Raw genomic sequence first — 20,085 nt, forward strand, 5'->3', positions numbered from 1 at the left:
GGTAATGTGTCTTTCCAAGCTAAAAGTGGTACATTTCCATTCATTTCACAGCTTGACATCGAGCCGGAGGAAGCGGGAACACGTTCGAGTTTAAAAATACACAACGGCAGCCTGGGAATAAAAAGTGCCTGACAGATCCAAATAAAACGAATGCGAGGGCCTCGGAGTCAATACGCGCGGGCAAATGCAAGAGCACACATCCTCTCATTTTGGCTTGGACCGCGTTTGCGCTGGAAACCGCTCTGGAGAGGAGCGGACTGCTGATGTGGGACTTTCCCACAGTTTCGTTCTTCATACTGGCCTCGTTTGTCACTGGAGAACTGGAGCGTCCCCCTGCGGGACCGTTCCCAGATGCGAAATGCTGTTCCGGGGTAAGGCTTGCTTTTTGGGTTCAAGTGACAGATATCTGTGCAAGCTGAAGAAAAGCTGATCCTGGATCAGCCGCGTGCTAAGATATTTTGGGTAAATGTGATCTGGTTCTCTAGAACAAGAAGTGTGGGATAAGAGCCAGGAACGGCAATAAGAAAAACTGCATTGTGGGTTATTTTGTTGTTTCTGTAAAGGGAAGCAAAAAAGCTTCAGAAAAGGATCAGGTTTTGTGAAAGACGTGAGGAATTAGAAGCGCAGGATATCAGACGTTCATTTTACGGATTTCAATGAGATTCAGGTTGATCTCTGTAGTCCGGATAGGGCTGTTACAGAATATCATGTGCATGACAAAAACTACTGAAAGAAACAAAACCTATATTTGCAATCAATGAATATAACAATAAAACATTAAGATACCACAGGATATAGGCTACGGGAATAGGTTTGGCCTCCTGCTTGTTTGTGTACTGATGTGAAACAGAGACACAAGATAAATACTTAGAAACAAATGTATTGTATAATGCAATGCAAGTCGCTTTGGATAAAAGCGTCTGCCAAATGAATAAATGTAAATGTAAATGTAAGATGAACAGTCTAACCTCAGCTGCCTGTGTCTCCTGATGGAGTAACGTCAAACCAGTCAGATCCTCCAGGAATGAATGGGATGAGTTAAAGACATTTGCTAGGAACTGGAACCCCTCCCTCTCATAATGGTCAAGAACCTGTCAAAAAAAAGCAAATTCACTCATGATTCATGGGAGTTTTTCTATTTGTAACAACAACGACTCTGATGTGTAAGCCAGAGCTCACTGGAATCTTGACCTTGTGGTCTTGGTGTTGAGAATTTTCAAGACCCAGTTAAACTGGGACTTACAGGAGTCTTTAGGGAGTCTGTTATCGGTCTGGGTGGTGGAGACTCTGGTATTAGTCTGCTTTTTAAAAGGTCTGGTTGTAGTTTAGGCCAGAGGTTCTCAACGGGGGGGCCCAGCTGACTTCCAAGGGGGCCTCAAGATGACCAATATTTTAAAATGAGACAAAATGAGCAAGATGTTGATTATTATTTGGCCATTTTTATAATTAATAAACCTTTTTCCAGTTCATGTTAAGCACTCAAATATTTGATTGGGTTGAAATTATGGTTTTGTGAATGGGAGGGGGGCCTTTGAATATTGTTGAACACAGTGAGGGGGGCCTTGGAGTCAAAAAGGTTGAGAACCCCTGGTTTAGGCTTATGTTATGAGGTCCTATACTGTAACAACTTACATGCGTGACATTAAACAAAGTGCATATTGCTCATATAAGTTCACACAGAAACTTGAAAATCGTACACATTTGATATCTGAGAAGCCCTTATCTGTTTATACAGGTTGGCTTCTTGACCAGTACACATCCAAACGCAGCGATAACGCAATCTCAAACTGCCATAACATGGCACTGGTCCCCGTGCACAAAAGGAGGCCGGGCAGCAGAGGCAGACATCTGGCACCACTGTCCGTTGGGCTGAGAGCTCTCGAGCAGCATCTCATCGACAGACAGCCCTCCACAATCACACTGGCTCCTTTCACAGAGCTGATTCTCAGAAGAGATTGAGTTTCTGCCGGGGGCTGATGAATGGGCGGCAGTGTTGAGCTGCAGGGTACACTGACGTCTGCTTTCAATGTAGCACACATGGATGACTTGACCGACGGAGGGGGTACGGTGAAAAATAGAGCACACCAGAACTCTACTGTCCAAACTCAATGAACTCGGACGGTTCTGTGATACTTAAATGATCTACAAGAGCGCATCTCATATAACCTGCTATTTTTGATGCTTTAAAACTGAGGGTTCTTCTTATAGCCCAACTGGTAGACCATGGGTATGTGTCCAGGGAACACAAACTAATAAATTGATACAAACTTGATTTACAAAAAAGTTTTTGTACGTAAACGTTTACACACAAAACAGAAACTCTCCGAAACTTTTAACAGTGACATTGTTGCATTGTTACATATAGCATATAGTGTTTAGCATATACTGTATATTGCATATAACATACAGTGTATATACTGTATATAACTTACACTGCTTATAGCATATAGTGTATATTGCATAGCAAACGCTGTATAACTTGAATTGCTTATAGCATATAGTGTACATAATATAGCATATACAGCAGCCATAGATCATATAACGTATAGCACATAGTGTGTATATAGCACATATTCCACGTAGCACATTTTTGGTGTATATATACAGTACACTATATACAGCATCATCATGTTATATATGTGCTATAACATACACTGTATACGGCATGTCTTGCACACAAGCACATAGCGTATATACAGCCGTGGAAAAAAATAAAGAGACCATTTTAATTTTCAGTTTTTCGGAATTTACCGTTTATAGGTATGTGTTTAGGTAAAATGATATCTTTTTTAATTCTGTGAACTTATAATAATATTTCTCCCCATTTTCAAATAAAATATTTATATTTATTTATTTAGCTCTTCATTTTTTCCACGGCTGTATACAGTATATTGCACTTGTGTTGTATGGACTGTATAGAATACACTGCACCGTAGTACACTGCCCGTCCAAAAAAAAGCCACACACTCTAATATTTTGTTGGACTGCCCTTAGCTGTGATTACGGCACGCATTTGCTGTGGCATGGTTTTGATAAGCTTCTGCAATGTCCAGAATGTCAATTTTTTCCCATCCAGAGTTGCATTCATTTTTCGCCAAGATCTTGTATTGATGATGGGAGAGTCGGACCGCTGCATAAAGTCTTCTCCAGCACATCCCAAACATTCTCAATGGGGTTAAGGTCTGGACTCTGTGGTGGCCAATCCATGTGTGAAAATGATTCACAATTTGAGGCTGATGAATCCTGGCATGGTCATCTTGGAACATGCCCGTGCCATCAGGGAAGAAAAAACTCAATGGAATAACCTGGTCATTCAGTATATTCAGGTAGTCAGCTGACCTCATTCTTTGGGCACAGAACATTGCTGAACCTAGACGTCCAATCCAATGGGATGCTCTTACCTATTTGCTTAGTTATATCCACGTGGTCACTTTTTTTTGGACAGGCAGTGTATGTAGAGTTCGGTGTAAATCAAATGTGTATACCTAACGGCTTAGCTAAAAACACATGAAGTGAGCAAGTATAAACTCACTCTATATAATATGTCTAGTTGCCATGGGTATGACATTAAAACCCTGAGCTCATTAACCTTTGACCACCCACATTTACATAATTATCAGGTTACCCTGATAAGTTTCAGCTTAGTGTGATCAAGCTCTTTTTTATCATTGTTCATCACCATGGCAACCTACGCATTAGATGCTGGTGGAGTGTTTGTCAGAGACGTGTCACTTTGCTCATAGCTGGTCTATCGCTCTAAAAAACGTGTTTAAATTGAGACCTACAAAATGATGTGCCGGGCTGGTCAGAATACTTACAAACACTAATATTTTGATGGGACCACAGTGTTCAAAAATGATCTTTAGTACTTGAAGTATTGTTCGAAATACAAAGAAATCATTTTACATCAAAAATATTACTGTAAACACATTATCTTTCCTTCTATTGGTCAAAGAGCAGGTGAAAATTGCACATGATATGTAAATGACTAAATCTTTCTTTTAGTACAAACACTAACCCAGAGACATTACTGACTCTGCTCAGAAAATGGCTTGACTGTAAAGCACACGCCATGACTGTAATCTTACATCTGGAGTCATAGGAACAGTTCTCCCAAAAGATTTTTCACCCTCAGGTTGTTCCAAACCTGTATACATGTCTTTGTACTGCTGAACACAAAAGAAGATATTTGTAAGAATGTCAGTGACCAAACAGATCTCATCCCCCATTGACTCCCATAGTATATATTTTCCCTATCATGGCAGTAAATGCGGGGATGAGGTCTGTTTGCTTACTGACATTCTTCCAAATATCTTCTTTTACAAAGACATGTATACAGGCTTGGAACAACTTGAGGGTGAGTAAATGATGATAGAATGTTCATTTTTGGGTGAACTGTACCCTTAACTTTAAAGTCAGATCAATATCAACAGACGAGGAAAGCTTGTATACCAACAAACTGAAAGCATCTTTATCTTAAGCTCATATTATATGTAAAACAGATTGTGACTGTGCACTTTCATGAGTCAAGAGCAACTAAACTTGATTCTTTTTTCCAGGAGTGGACCTCCTCGACTCTGAGGCTTTGACTTATGAAGCCCATTAAACCATTGACGCAGTGTGTGTGTGTGTGTGTGTGTGTGTGTGTGTGTGTGCGCGCGTGTGCGTGAGTGAGTTTTGGAGGGTGAACAGCACATCTGGTTTGCATACAGCCCCGCTCTCAAAGCGACTCCTCCCAGCTTCCCCTGTAATTGTTCGAGATGGTGGAAGTTCTCGCTCCACGCAGATAAAAACCTCAGATGGGTTTAACGCCAAGTGCAGCCGCCGTGTCTGCCGTTCCTCATGTGAGGTCAGAGCTGGCTAAAAAAAGGTTTGCAGTTTAATACCCAGCTATATGGAACATTACACAGAAAAGCTGGTTAAATATACGGCTCTTGTAAAAGACCTTGAGTATCCATTTAGGAAATTGTTTTTGTGATATCTGAAGTGCAGATGGATATGTTGTCCTCTGATTTATATACGAGGGGCCAAACACGGGCAGTACAAAGCCCCTTCTGTTTTATAAGTTGCTTTCTTCATATTACTTTTTCTCTGTCACTGGAGTGTACAGCAGCCCATTTCTCTTAGACACAGTTCTGGACTTTTCTTTTGTCTTTCATCTTTATTATTAACAAACATTACAGATCACATACTGTAATATAAATGACAACAGAGAACTCCAACTATATAGCTTTCCCATTAACAGAAATCTTTTGAAGCATTATGTAATGTTATAATGCATGATAGCTATATTTCATATTAATATTGCATGCATGATATATATTTATCTAAATATATAAGGCTTTACAATTACCTTTTAATTTTATGATTACATTTTTGCCATACTAAAATGCTTTTCATATTTTGAAATGCTATTGAAGCGATAGTTCCCTCAAAAATGAATTTCTTCCGCAGAACACAGAAGAAGATATTTTGAAGAATGTTGTTGACCGAACAGCGGTGGCAGCCATTCACTTGCACTGGTTTTGTGTCCGTACAATAGAAGCCAATGGCTGCCACCTCTGTTCGGTTATCAACATTCTTCAAAATATCTTCTTTTGTGTTCTGCGGAAGAAAGAAAGTCCAACAGGTTTGAAATGACAAGAGGGTGAGAAAATGATTCATTTTTGGGTGAACTATCCCTTTAATACAAGTAGTGATAAAGGTTTATTTTAGAAAGATTTTATAAACTTGTTGATGACCTTTTGAGTTTTAAATCTGGGGTCTTAAGCGTCTTTATCCCTGAACTTGGGTTTCAAAGCATGGGGATGCAAGATGCATCACATGCTCAAGTCTTTCGTTTCAAAGAGACATTATTTTGGCCTGTCGTCTGTGTAGAGAGGAAACAAAGTCGCAAAATTTAAAAGCGTTTGTCTGCCGATGGCTCAAGTGTTTTGTTTCCATGGTTTTGTGGTCGTACACAGCTGACGGAGGCCAACATCACCAATACGCATCTGGTGGATGGAGGCCAGATCAGAGATCCCAGCGTTCCACACGGCAATCTGTGATTAACATCATGTGTCAGCTACGCTAGCGTCACTACGACTCGACGCACATCACAACTAAATCACTCATCACACTTTCCATTCGTCTGTGCCGATTCAAGACCTCTACAATAAGCAAAGCATTCGTTTTAAAACTACACGTTAGGTACACGCCAATAAAGTGTTTCTGGGAACTTGAAGGTGTGTCTTAAACATTATCACTGATCACATGATCGTGACCTTTTTTTCGTCATTCCGCCACACAGGCGGACTCCCGACATGTGTTTTCCATCATCTAAACTCCCATTTGAAACAAATAGCAACCAAATAAATAAAAATTGGCAGTGTTTACCAAACACCTCTGGCGATGTTTTTGCAAACATTTGTTTGTAGACAATGCGGCTCAAAGTGTTGAATGAGGTTATTCGAGGCTGCTGGACGGAGTTTCCTCTGAACTTTCTCAGGAACAGTTTCGCTGGCGCTGATAGGATTCCCTGGAACCTGCGGCGTTGTGTGTCTTTCTTACCACAGAAAGACAAAAGACAACGCTCACATTGTCATCTACCAGTCACCATGACCGCATATAATAAATGCATCTGCAACTGCTTTATAATGCGGTTTAACTATATTACATCAAAGTAAACAGAACCTTCAAATGACAAATGTCCATGTAGGTCTTTACATATTTTTTTCTTAAGTAAATGGTTTGGGCTTTTTACCAGAACACCAGCCAAGTGACAGATCTTTATCTGTCAAGCTTTAAAACGTAGCCTGAAGTATCCCATAGTCTTCCATTTCAACCCAATTCACTGTTCAACGAGAAACTCATTCGCCGTGTGTCCCACCCGAACACTGCGTGTAAGATCAAACGAGCGGAATGGAGAAGGAAGTTTGAGAATTGTAGTAGGGGTTAAAAATCACTAACATTTTGGACTGTTCACTGTATAAAGACTTCATAAGACGTGATCAATAATGCACAGACTACATATGGATTACGTTTATGATTTTTTGCTTGTGTTTGTTTTTTATCATAATCACTACAAACTGGCGAGTACGGAAACTTGCTGCCACGAGAATCTTAAAAACAATCAGTACAAATCAAACTTTTATGTAAACTATTCCTTTAGACAGGAAAACAGGCATATGTAATACCTCACACAGTTTCCTAAATGTCTCGCATCAAAGCGCAAAGATCTGAAACATTTGATGAGCCTTTAATGTGTTTACAGCAGGAAGAAAGACAGGGAGAGAGAGAGAGAGAGAGAGAGAGAGAGAGAGAGTAGTAATCACTTGCAGAAGAGGGGGAAGGGAACACTTCAAACTTTTTACTCGGAGCTTTTACACTCGTTGTATTCACTTATGTGTGTGTGCGTGTGTGCGTGTGTGTGTGTGTGAGGGAGGGACGGAAAGGAGTGGCTACTGAACCACTAAAAAAGAAAGAGCGAGTTAAAAAAGTGCTATATCCACACATGCACAAGAGATTGAGCTGTGGTGACGTATGAGATGCAAGCTCAGGTCTCCGGGGATAAAACGCTTCAGTTCAACCAGAATATCTCACAGACGTCTGTGACATCAACAACACTCACTCACAGGCATTAAATTTCACACGGCAAAAGAATGATATTAAAACCAAATGATTCTTCATGTTGTCCTTCACTTACATCAATTTGATTACTTGCTGAATATTATTTACAATAGGATATATCCTTTAGGTTTACAAGGTAATACAATTTTAAACAGTAGCATAACAGTTCTAGTCTATTCAAAAACTAAAAAGGTGACTTACTATCAGTGAGCATGCGGTGCATTTGTCAAAGGCCAAACTTGCAGGGAGGACATTGTCAAATCTCGCCAGGAATCCTCGAATCTGGAAAGAAAACAGATTTTTGTTATTATTACAATGATTAAGCTACATTAGAAGACGATCAGAAATCTTCATCAATCTATACTGCCACCTGGTGTGAGAGTACAGACTGCGCACCCCCTTTCAACTTGAAATGACAATGTTGAAAAATATTCAAAAAAAGATCATATCTTTGCTGATCCATATTTTTAAATATATACTTTAATTGATCGGTTTTTGGTGAATAATACACACATACTATTGATCTATTTTTAACATTTTTTATTTTACTATTATGAATAAATGTTATTTCTCCGACACAATAACAACACAATCGTAATATTAAATCCTAACACAGTTTAAATCATTAGGCAGTATTTGCAGTCCTACATTATGTTGGTTTTATAGAAACTGAACATTGTGCCCCAACATGACTCTATTACAACGCACTCCTATCCAAAACATAAATTCTTGTTTTTAAACCAAAATACAGCCAGATGTCATCATGAGGTTCATTGTGAACGACATAAAAAAAACAAAGCTGTATGAAGCACTTATGGAGGTGTGCTGCAAATCTCCGGCCCGTGACGTCAATGCAGAGAGCTCTGTGTTCAATTATACTGTGGTGGTATTACAGTCACGTCTGGCCTTTATCTCTCGCCCAGCATGATCCACAAGCTTCTGCGCTCGTGTTTGGCAGCTGATCTTAATTGAAAGGAAATTAAAGAAAGAGCCCAAGGGAAAGGATTAAGAGGAGCTGAGGCTTCTGCATGAAGATTATGAGGAATTTACAGGCGACTGATGCATTACGTGACATCTGTGAATCCACGTGCCGGAGCTCAAGACACTTTGATGTAGAGTTCAACGTTCACAACGTCGAATCCTCCAAATATGAGATTAATAACTGCATTAATCTCCTAATGCAGTTTATATTTAGGAAGTCGTCATATGTCATTTTATTAATATCTTAATGAGTTTTGAATCGATCCTTAAGTGTGAGAGCAATAACAGTTCTACTATCAGGAAAACAAAAGCATATGCGCACACACTGAAAAATATAACTTGTAGAATTTACTTCATAAAATCCTCGTAACAATTTGCACGAATGTTTTTTAAGTAAAATGTGCTGCTATAATTCAAGTACAACTTACTAACCAGAATAAAGTAAATTCTACCCAATAAATACATTTACTATTTGTTAAAATATGAAGTAAACATCAAAGAAAACAAAAAAATATATATTTTGAACAAAAACATGTGTCTACCTCAAACTTCACGGTTCACTTACTTTCATATTGAAATATAATGTTGTTTTACAACATAGATGGTCACGTGAGAAGAGACTGGTGAATAAGTCTTTCTTTCTACTGAACAACACTTGATACAAAGCATGCTGGGAACTACAGATCAACTGCCAAGGTAGTTATATCTACAAAAAATATTTATGTAGTCTCAACACAAAATAAATAAGTAAACAATTTAAATGGGTTTAACATAATAAAATTCAGTTGGATTTACTTAATAATTTGTTCAATCAAAATTACTCAAACAAAACAATTCAAATCTTAACAACCAAAATTAGTAGATTTTATTCCCAAGATTTTTACGTTATTTTTAACTGAACATAATTCTATTAAGTACATTTTAATAATTTATTTTCATAAAATCTGCTACTTTTTCAGTGCATCTATAGATAAGTGTAAGTTTGGTGATGGGGGTGGTGGTTAAAGATCTAGATCTGTAATTGGAGGGTTGTAGGTTTGAATCTCAGGAGGTTTGATGTACCACCACCTTGAGCAAGACACTAAACCTTCAGACACTGGAAAAATGAATTAAACTTCATAAAGGCCACTTAAACATTCATAGGTGTCATATGTCATTTTATATCATAACTATCCCTTTTCTAAATGTATTAAAGGTACAGGTATCACAACCAAAGGAAACAATTTACTAAGCTAAACATATCTTCTGCTGGTTGATTCTCGAGCACAGCGATCAAAACCAGACGCACACTGATTGTCATGACAACAGCACAAAGCCATTACTGTACAACCACACATCTTGACAGAGGCGCCATAACGGCTCGCAAAAGCTGATCAATTAAATGTGTAACTGCAAATTTTAATCATATTTCCATCTACTAGTGGAATGTATTCTCCCACACATAGGTTTTTTAGTCGGCTTATCAAACATTTGTGTGATATTAAGGATGATCTATTGACATCATTTCAATATAATATACATAATGTGCTCAGAGTTGTATAAACCCTTACATAATGAAGCGTTATGTTTTTATTATCTTAGAATGAGACTAACACTGTTTAGGAAAGCGATGGACTGCTGCAGGGTGCATACAATGGCTTTATTATTCAGGAGATGAGTATACGTTTATAAAATATATTAGAAGGTGGACTTCTGCCAATTTAAGATCTGTCATAAAAACCCACATTAAAAGCATGTTAACATCACAAACAGGATTTATTGTGTTTAATTAAGTGACTGCCTTAAAATTTGAAATAATCTACCATGATCTCCGCATGTAGAAAGAACTGAGCCGCTTTGAGGAGATCGCGGAAGTCTACGGCTGTGTCCGAAATCGCCTACTTCCATACTATATAGTAGCCGAAAATAAGTATGAGTCATGAATAGTATGTCCGAAACCTCAGTATGCAAAAAACAGTAGGCGAGAAATACCCGGATACTTCCGCCGAGATTCGTGAGTGTGGATCGGACGGACACTTCTCTATCCCATGATACCCTGGGAGCTGAGCAACGGTCAAATTTCAAAAGTAAATCAAATAAATATGGCGGAAAACTTTAAGGCGGACGTGCCAAGTGCCAATAAATGAATTTCTCGTGACTAAATTATGTTTTAATCAACTCTCACGTGTCGGTTGTTGTTAATACGTCATAGGTCAAAGAGCATACGGGTCACATGACGCAGTATGTCCGAAATGTATTCATACTACTCCCACTCATCCTATATAGAACGTACAATTTTAACGGCCGATAGGTAGCTACTTCAGTACGTACTGTCACCGTATGCGATTTCGGATGCAGCATACGTGCAGCAAGTAGTCCATTTTCCATGTTGTTTCTACAGTAGCCCTAAACGGACAAACTGCTCTACAGAACGCGTTTCATAAATACATTATCTCCTGCAAAGAAGCAAAAACGTGACGACATCTTAGCCCTGTGTCAGCCTCCGTAACGCTTCAAAAGGGAGTGGTGGAGTGAGCCGTTGGTTGCAATTCACAACCTCACCCCTAGATGCTGCTAAATTTCAAACACTGGACCTTTAAGTTATTACAAATGAATTTGTGTTAGTTCATTTAAGCTTTCATACCAGTATATGACCAATAGTTCAATAATGAATCATTTGAGGTTTTATTAACCTAGGAAAGACATTTTCTCTTTTCTCGATCAACTGTGGTCATGGTATTTGTTACGGTAAAGCTATGATGTGCGTGCATGTAAAAAATGTTCGTTAGTATCACACAAAGCACAGAGGCACAGGTATAAATGATGTGTTTTTATACTAAGTGCTAGATTTATAGTAGACTTAAGTGAAGCAAAAAAATAGAAAGCTAAGCAAAATATTACTTTCATGTTACACTGAAATATTGCTGCAATATGAAGCTAAGTGAAATATTACTCAACATTGTCGTTGCTGACTAGGCAAGCATGGATCTTTGAGGAATGTGTGTATTTTTTTAACCTAGCCGATTCACAGTTGTTCCTCATTATTTCAGCAGGGGGCAGTGTTAGATAATTAGAGTTCTTCCCTTTGAATTCTGGGACCAGAAAAAAACAATTGCCCGTCTCAGTGCTGTCTTGACATTAAGTCAACGAAACATTAATGCAAAAGCCTTTCACACAGTCAGGAACATTAAAACCTGTCAAATAAATGAATGGGGTCAGAGACTTATAATGATGCTGCCATGGCACGTGTCCTGTATGCCAGCATCTGGTATTGTGTTGCTTGGTGTTCACAGTCCAGAGAAGACTGCTTTTCTGATTAATTTCATGAAGCGTAAAGACTGGCATACACATAATGATGGGTTTATAAGGAGAAGAATATAATTTGTGAAGGGGCATATGTATGCTGCATGCTGGTGTGGTTAATAACCCAGAGAAAATGCTCTTTGACGTCTGTAGCTGCGTCATTAGCCCCTGTGTGTGCGTCTGAGGTTTAATGCGTGCGGGGGGCTCAATGCTAAGCTTCAGCATGTGCGCAGGCAGGGGGTCCCGCTGCATGTGCCACTTTGCGAATTACAGCAATACTCCGAGAGGTAAAACTGCAACAAACTGCAGCGTAAACGACTACATATATTGTATATCGTATATACTGCATGTTCAAACTTTCATAGTGCTACTGTGCGCTACTTTCCACGACTCTAAATGTGTCATACATACAGCTGCAGGAAAATGAAGAGACCATTTTTTAATTATTTTCCGTTTTACTATTTATGTTTGTCAGTTTTGTTTCTTTCTGTGAACAAATTTTCTCACAAATGTAAATAAAATGTGCAATTATTTTCAGAAAATTTACATTTGAGAAACAGGTGAAAATAACAGAAAAGATGCTCTGTATTTTTTCAGACGTCAAATACTGCAAAGAAAACAAGTTCATATTCAAAACAGTAATATTTCTACATGTATTTAGGAAAAGCTCATATTTTTATGTGATAACCTTGATTTTTAGCACAGTTTTCATGTGCCTCTCACATTGCTGTTGGATGACTATGTCACTCCTGAGGTTTGATTTCGTTGAAATTCAACAGACACTGGACTGGAATGACCACAATACAACTAGAAATTCTGATTAAATTAACATTTGGAATGGTCTCTTCATTTTTTTCACAGCAAATAAAGTTGATTAAAAATATATATTGAAATATTACATTATTAGTGTTAGGAATCCTACTTAGAAAATTTCAAGAAACACTTGAAAGGAACTTGAACAATTTATGTCGAATGGTTACGTACACTATAAAACACAGAATGGTAATAAACTATAAACATTTAATTACAAAGGTGGAAATTGGTTATGTTAGACGAATGTTAATATTGTATAATAAGTGGGGGTTTTCTATGTGCAAATTTGAGTAACATGAGGAAAAAAATACAGTACACCTTCAATATACTGTATGTCTGTAAAAGGTAATACCAAATTGTATTTCTATACACAACACCATCTTCTCTCCTTTTCCTCTTTTCTCTCTCTCCAGAGACGTATTGAGCTGGTGAACATCCCGAGCATATAATGATGAGAGTCAAAGACAAACAAGAGCAGAGCCGCAGCCCATCAGTCTGATGCACAAACTGCCATCATGAAGGATAAGCCATCGGATTTCCTTCAGTCTTCTATTGCGTTCCTGAATGACGATTCAGTGACCCAAGAGACGATCTTAAAAAGGTTTTAGTTGACCACCCAAGTCATCTAATCTTTTAAAAACCTTATCTTCGGATTATTATGATGAATTCCAGTCCCATATTCCCATCCAAATGTAATTTAAAGCAGATATAGCTTAAATGCAATGCATGCTTTTTAGCACATATACTTTAAGTGCAGCAGTGCATTATGGGACATATTTATGTCAAGAACACGTGAAGCATTAACCAACGACCATGGTCAAGATGACCCCTTACTTCTATATCTCCCCCGTTTCACGTTCCAGGTCTCATTAAAGAGACCTGAAGAGTTTGGTTCCAAAATGAGAAACTCGGTCTTTAAAAATGTTCAAAAATCATGTTTTTTATTGTGCATTCCAATTAATATCAATCAGTTTGATTTAAGCCAAAATACAGCTAACTAACACAATAAAACACAATAAAAACATGATAACATAATAAAAAACATGATTTTTGAAAATGTCTAAAAACTGAGTTGTCATTTTGGAACCAAACTCTTCATATTATACTCATTATCAAGCTCATCATTTCATTGCGGGGTCTGCTAGAACACATTAAATAAAATACATTTTTCCACATACTGTACACCAATGCAGCTCAAAAAAAGTTTTTTATGATCCAAAATGACCTACTTCTATACTATATGAAAATCAGAATGCATACTGTATAGTATTATAGACTGGATAAACTGCAATTGGAGATGACCGCCTGTACCCTGGAATCATGCCTGGTATATATTGCACTCAGTAAAAATGGAGAAAGCAGGTCTACAACTGAAGAGCTGATGTAACTGAAATCTATATATATCAGGAGGATATAGAGATCATATCATATCAAGAGAATATTAAATGTTTACCTGGAATCAAGTGCCTATATAATATTGTAAAGCAGGACAGAGGCTGTGGTAGGTGTATGCAAGCATCGTGGAGACATTACAACAGTTCTTTTGGATTTAGTCTCTCTCAGTGTTTCTACACAAACAGCTACATGGCTCATCCCAATTATGTACAGGATTAATAAATGTCCAGGGGTCTCATTTATAAAACGTATAGTTTAAACACAGAGTGCGTAGGATCCTTACTAAAAGGGTAGTGCGCCCGAAAGGCCAAAATAGCGTATGCCAAAAAATATTCAGACTTTTAAACCCGTGTGTACGCACACCTGTAAGCAGTATTCACTTTATAAATCACAGATGACCTGTAAGTATGTGTACGTGAATCAGCCTCATATCCTGCCCTGTACACGCCCATTTTTACCCGTGAATCAGCCTCATATCCCGCCCTGTACACTCCCATTTTTAACTGTAAATCAGCCTCATATCCCGCCCTGTACACGCCCATTTTTACCCATAAATAGTCAATGCAAAGCACCTCATGAATACAGGTTCGTATATAAATAAGCCTGGCATCCAATCCGCTTGTTAAGCCTGACGTCACGTGCCATACTGGACGTACCGTTTCCGGGTCCAACCGCTATCAGATGCCATAGGAAAGAAATCACATCATTAATAAGTGGTGTCCTTCACCTAGGATCGAGACATAATGAGACGAATGTTTCTTCATTCCTGTTTTGTTATGAACACCATTATAGGACTGATAACAAATGATTGTGCGAGAGCTTAATGGCTGTATTTCCAGACTTTGACATTCGATGCTTATGCTCAGTATTTAAGGAAAATATATAAGTTATATAGTTATGCATTTACACTGTGTTCTGCAGTTATCGTATTTGATGCTCTCATATTCCATGCAGTCGGATCTTCTCCTCCTCATGCGCGCTCAGTGTGATGGTGAGACAGCGCTGATTAAATATTTAGATTGAATTTTTATTTAAGATTTGAGTTGGATTTTACAAGAAGGTGCACACAATTATCACTCAATACAAGCACAAATAACTGCAGATTTAATCTTCGTGATCATGTGGATATTTAACGGAAATGAGGTGAAATTAAATGTGCGAGGCATTAATGCTTATAATCATTTTATCACACTTACTTTCTACAATCTAACTTGAGTTCAAACTCACGTGTGTCACCCCTTTGTCTCCAGAATGTGCGTACACATGGGTCAGAGTTTGCTTATAGGTGCGCACATTCTCCCGTCAAGTTTGCTTTTAATAGATCACAACCTTTGCGTGGAAAGTGGCGCACACACGTTTCCAGCCTGTTTTGTGCGTACGCAACGTTTATAAATGAGACCCCTGGGCTGTACACGCATGCTACACTATTAATTTATTCTTAGCACAGACAGATTTTTTCGATTTAATCACGCTTAATCACACATAATAATAATATTTTAAAATATACTTTTACATTTTAATAATTTCACATTTAATCTTCAAATTGATGTAGAAACAACATATTTCTTTAACAGCGTCATTTTATGAATGAAAGAAAACATTTTGATATTAGTACTGTAACTAATGTCTCTATTAAATTGATTATTTTAACATTAATTATAGCCATTCAACAATATAATTGAGAGCTATCATGAAATATACAGAAATTGAAGGAAGTTCTCAAACACTTTACAGTCTTTAATGCTAAATTATCAATTAAATGCAGAAGAATTCTCATTAAAGCTACAAAATCACATTGATTTCTTCTTTTATTTTGTTCTTTGATTAACATTTGTGACATGAGTCACAGCAGCACGTTTTAGAACGCGGCCCCTTTAAGAGCTGTCTCAGTACGCAGATCTCACCGTCACCGCACTCCCATTTTCACAACTCTTTGCATTCATTTAAGATTTTATTTTACACTTTGAAGTCTTGCTTAAGAAAATGCTCGACAAAACGGGCTTTCTGACATAATCTTGTATGGTTTTATCCATTCAAGCACGAAAGAGAACTTAACACGGATGCGCTGTCTGACAGAGATTCACCGACGCAGCCTTCAGCCCATGACTGTTTACACCAGACTGGACCTTGCTTTGCGTTTTGCCGCGTCCCACAGTTTAGAAGCTGTCTATCTTCATTGAACGTGTCAAAGCAACTGTTTAAAATCGCGCTTAAGTGGTTTAAAAGCCTGTACACCAGGGGTCTTCAACTACTTTTCTTTGAGGGCCAGACTCCAAAAGTATAAATAGGATGCGGGCCAGTTTTTTTTACCATATCTTCATTTATTCTGTTATTTTGTATTTCTGTTATTTATTTCGTTATGTTCCTTTTATACTGTTTTTGTTGCTGTTACTTATAGGCCATATATTAAAACATGCACACAAATATTGCATCCAGTATTTGTGCCTTTTCATGATATTAAATTTAAAAGGAAATTGTCTTTTTAACTGTATTTTATATTCCTTAATGAATTACCCAAAAATTGCTACTAATTTACTCACCCACAGTTCTCCAGATCCACATCCAAGATGTGGGTGGCATTGTTTTTTCAAGAAGATATTTGGTTGAATTCATTAAAGTTAAATCAATAAAAGTAAAACAACGCAAATACATTCAACACAAAAGTAATCCCTGCCCCTTGTGACGTTAAATAAGCGTCTTATAAATCAGTCAATTGATCTGTGCAAGAATCTGAACGCTATTATCACATTTTCGGGTGAATTCCAATCGCATTCATGTGCCCCACGCACTTATAGGGCAGAGCCTTTTGTATAGTGCGAGTTCTGGGGGAGATGAACAGCTGTTTTTCGTAAATATAGCCATTATTCATAATGAATGCAGTAATAAAAACAACACCGTCTTCCCCTTATCTGAGACAACCGTTCACATGGTGTACCCTTCCTACAGTTAGCCTACTTTCAACGGCAGAAAACACGTTTTAGAACACGACCTATCGCGTGCGCAAACTGATTGCCTGTGGCTGTGCAATGCATTGCTGATTATAACGTTGTAAATAACATTAAGTTTCTTGGACTGACCGATCAAATCGCTTTATAAGACTAATAATATTGTATTGTACACTAATAATAATAATATTGAAATGTTAAGGCAGGCCAGGTAAAGATGATTGACGGGCCGTATTTGGCCCGCGGGCCGCCAGTTGACTAGCCCTGCTGTACACGAATATGAGCGTGATTACATAATGTAACGCTAGACAAAGAATGTCAAAACAAACGTTAATTGCATTAAAATTTTCATGCGTTAATTTGAAAAAATTAATCGCATGCGTTAACTTTGACAGCCCTAATTTAAATATGTCCTCTGCTTGTACAAGTGTCTATGAGTGAATGAGCTGCACACTTTAACATGCTACAAGCGTGACACTCGTGGATTTGTCTGTATCTTACTATACAAGGACATGAAGACATGAACTTCATCCACAGAGCTGTTCTGAGTTTATTTTACCAGCATTTCACGGTTTGAGTGAAGCTACCGTCAAACACACTGAAGCTCAAGCGTCTTCGCGACCACCCGCCAAAAAAAAGTCTGAATAAATTCAACCAGATGAAAAAATATTTACTTGTAGTAAATTCATAAACTGTAGTAAACACTATAGTATACTTTAATATTTACTATAGTAAGGTTCAAATATACTATAGTACACAAGAATTTTACTGCAGTTTAATAGTAAATAGCAGTTTTAAAAGTAAATAGCTACTATAGTATACCTACAGTATTTTTACGGACAAATGTACTTACTATTGTATTGTAAACAGTGTTGGGTAAGTTACTCTGAAAAAGTAATTAATTACTAGTTACTAATTACACATTCAATAGTGTAATTAGATTACTGTACAAATTACTCTCTACAAAAAGTATTTAAATACTTATTACTAATTACTTTCTATATAGTTAAGTGAGTCAAGGATAGACATAAAACGACTCTCAATTCATTCAAATAAATCATATAAAACTACATAAAGTACATTTATTAACTGACTTGTATAACAAATGTGAGAAAGATACATTAATGCATGCATTTTAAAGTTAGATTTTGAATTTTAATGTCAATTCCACTATTGTATACATTACACAGTATTTAATTTAATTTAATAATTTACATCAGAAGTAACTGTAATTTAATTACAGAACCAATAAGAGTAATCCCTTACTTTACTTTTTCAAGGGAAAAGTAATTAAATACAGTAACTAATTACTTAGTAACTAGTTACACCCAACACTGATTGTAAAGCATTGAAAATACAGAATACTTGTGCTACAACTGGTTGGCCTGTGCTACAAAACTTTAAAGCTCTGTAGCACTGGTGCTATGTGCAAAAAAGGTAACGTACAGCCCTGAAAATGTCTGACATAAATTACTACTGAAAAAGCCTTTTTTCTCCTCTTTGTCAAACCAAGAGCCACCTACTTCTATGTAACCACCGCGCCACAGTTCGATAGCTTGAGATTGTGACAAGCCCCTGAAAAGCGTCTCAATGTTAAGACTGCGATTTCCACTGCTCTAAAGTGCTGTAATGACACACCAAGATAAGGGGTGTTTAGAGCAGCTGATGTTAGAGCGAAGTCAAGAGTGAATTCATGAGAGACTTGAGGGGACAATCTCGACAATTTTTTTTTGAGGGGACAATTTACTCATAAAAATATATGAATAAGAAAAAGAGAAAACTGGACCCAATTATTTTATTTAAATGAATAAAGTATGGCTGCCAATAGATTAAAATCGCACTCGATTTGTCCGACTAACAATGCTTTTCAATAGATTATCTTGTCTAACACATTTTCTTATTTACTATATTATGAAACAAATGACATTTGCATGTGAAACAGTGCTCAAAAATGAGCATCTGATACTCATTCTTCATATTTTGATTATCCTCTGCGCTATTTTCTCTGTGAGGAGACTTTAAAAATCTGTAGTTTGTTTACAATTTTTCATGACATTCCACCTTGATAGGCCCATTTCACTAACCATGCATAAACAACTGGGTGTGTACATGTTGCTTGCATATTATTGTAACGCAGTTCGTGCTGACCACAGTAAAATGCGACTTTAGCCATTAATATATTTATAAACATCGGAAAAAGCGCAAATGTCAAAACTTCTGAAAGGCCCCAAAACAGCCTCAGATCCCAGAGGGTTAATATACTTTTACTATATACTGAACAATTTCAGTCGTTCCTTCGATTGACAAAACTGATGTAGGCCAGTTCTTTGTTGTAGTTTTAAACATAATATTAGCGATCTTCATGTTTTTATAAGTGAAACATTGCGTCTACACCAGACACAAGTCGCACCGCTTACGTCCAGTGTAAAGTGCACTATTTTCCATTAAACTATTCATAAACTTCATGCTTAACATGGACAACTTGTTAAAAAATGAGTTGAACGTATGACAGTATTTTTGTACTTGATAAACTCCCCGAGCACTCCAACTTGTTTCGGAAAGTTTTTTCTAATTCTGGATCCCTGTATCGTCAAAGGGATCCTATTCCTATTAGGGCCAAAAGCACGGCAAGGCGAAGGCGAAAGAGCCCGCCCACGAGCCAACCGACAAGCGAGACCCGCTTACCAGCAAGATTATCTGCGCTGCGTCAAGATGGTCTGAGCTGCAGCTCGTTACTCTTGCGATAGTGAAGTTTAGGTGTGTCTGTTTGTTCAGGGCATTTCAGTGATGGATGTTATATAAACGGTGGATATAATGCTGGATTTGGAGATCGTTTGAAACTGATAGATGGCGCGGTCCCAGTGCTAAAAGATGCTGGACATGAACTGCACGCGAAGTGAAACTAAGTCATATGTCTGTGTTTTGTTGGCAATCGGCGTGTACGTGCATAATGTACAAAACACAAAGGGATTAATGTGATGATGTGTTGTGTGCTCGTGCTGTAGTTCCATCCCACTCTCCCCACTAGTCCCACCTCTAGCAGCTCGTGTTTTTCCAGAAA

The 20,085-nt window shown here is 37.7% G+C and overlaps 1 protein-coding gene across 1 annotated transcript in view; it reads right to left on the bottom strand.

The window, feature by feature from the left end:
• The window catches only part of atg7 (ATG7 autophagy related 7 homolog (S. cerevisiae)), an 84,048-nt gene that overhangs the window by 22,753 nt on the left and 41,210 nt on the right, over positions 1 to 20,085 (bottom strand). Inside the window, exons 18-19 of the mRNA XM_057362483.1 lie at positions 7,810 to 7,890; positions 969 to 1,091 (exon numbers count right to left, since the gene is read on the bottom strand). Coding sequence (XP_057218466.1) covers positions 969 to 1,091; positions 7,810 to 7,890 — 204 coding nt within the window. The remainder of the gene's footprint in view (positions 1 to 968; positions 1,092 to 7,809; positions 7,891 to 20,085) is intronic.

This window comes from Triplophysa rosa, linkage group LG20, assembly GCF_024868665.1.
Source record: "Triplophysa rosa linkage group LG20, Trosa_1v2, whole genome shotgun sequence".
Taxonomy (NCBI): Eukaryota; Metazoa; Chordata; class Actinopteri; order Cypriniformes; family Nemacheilidae; genus Triplophysa; species Triplophysa rosa.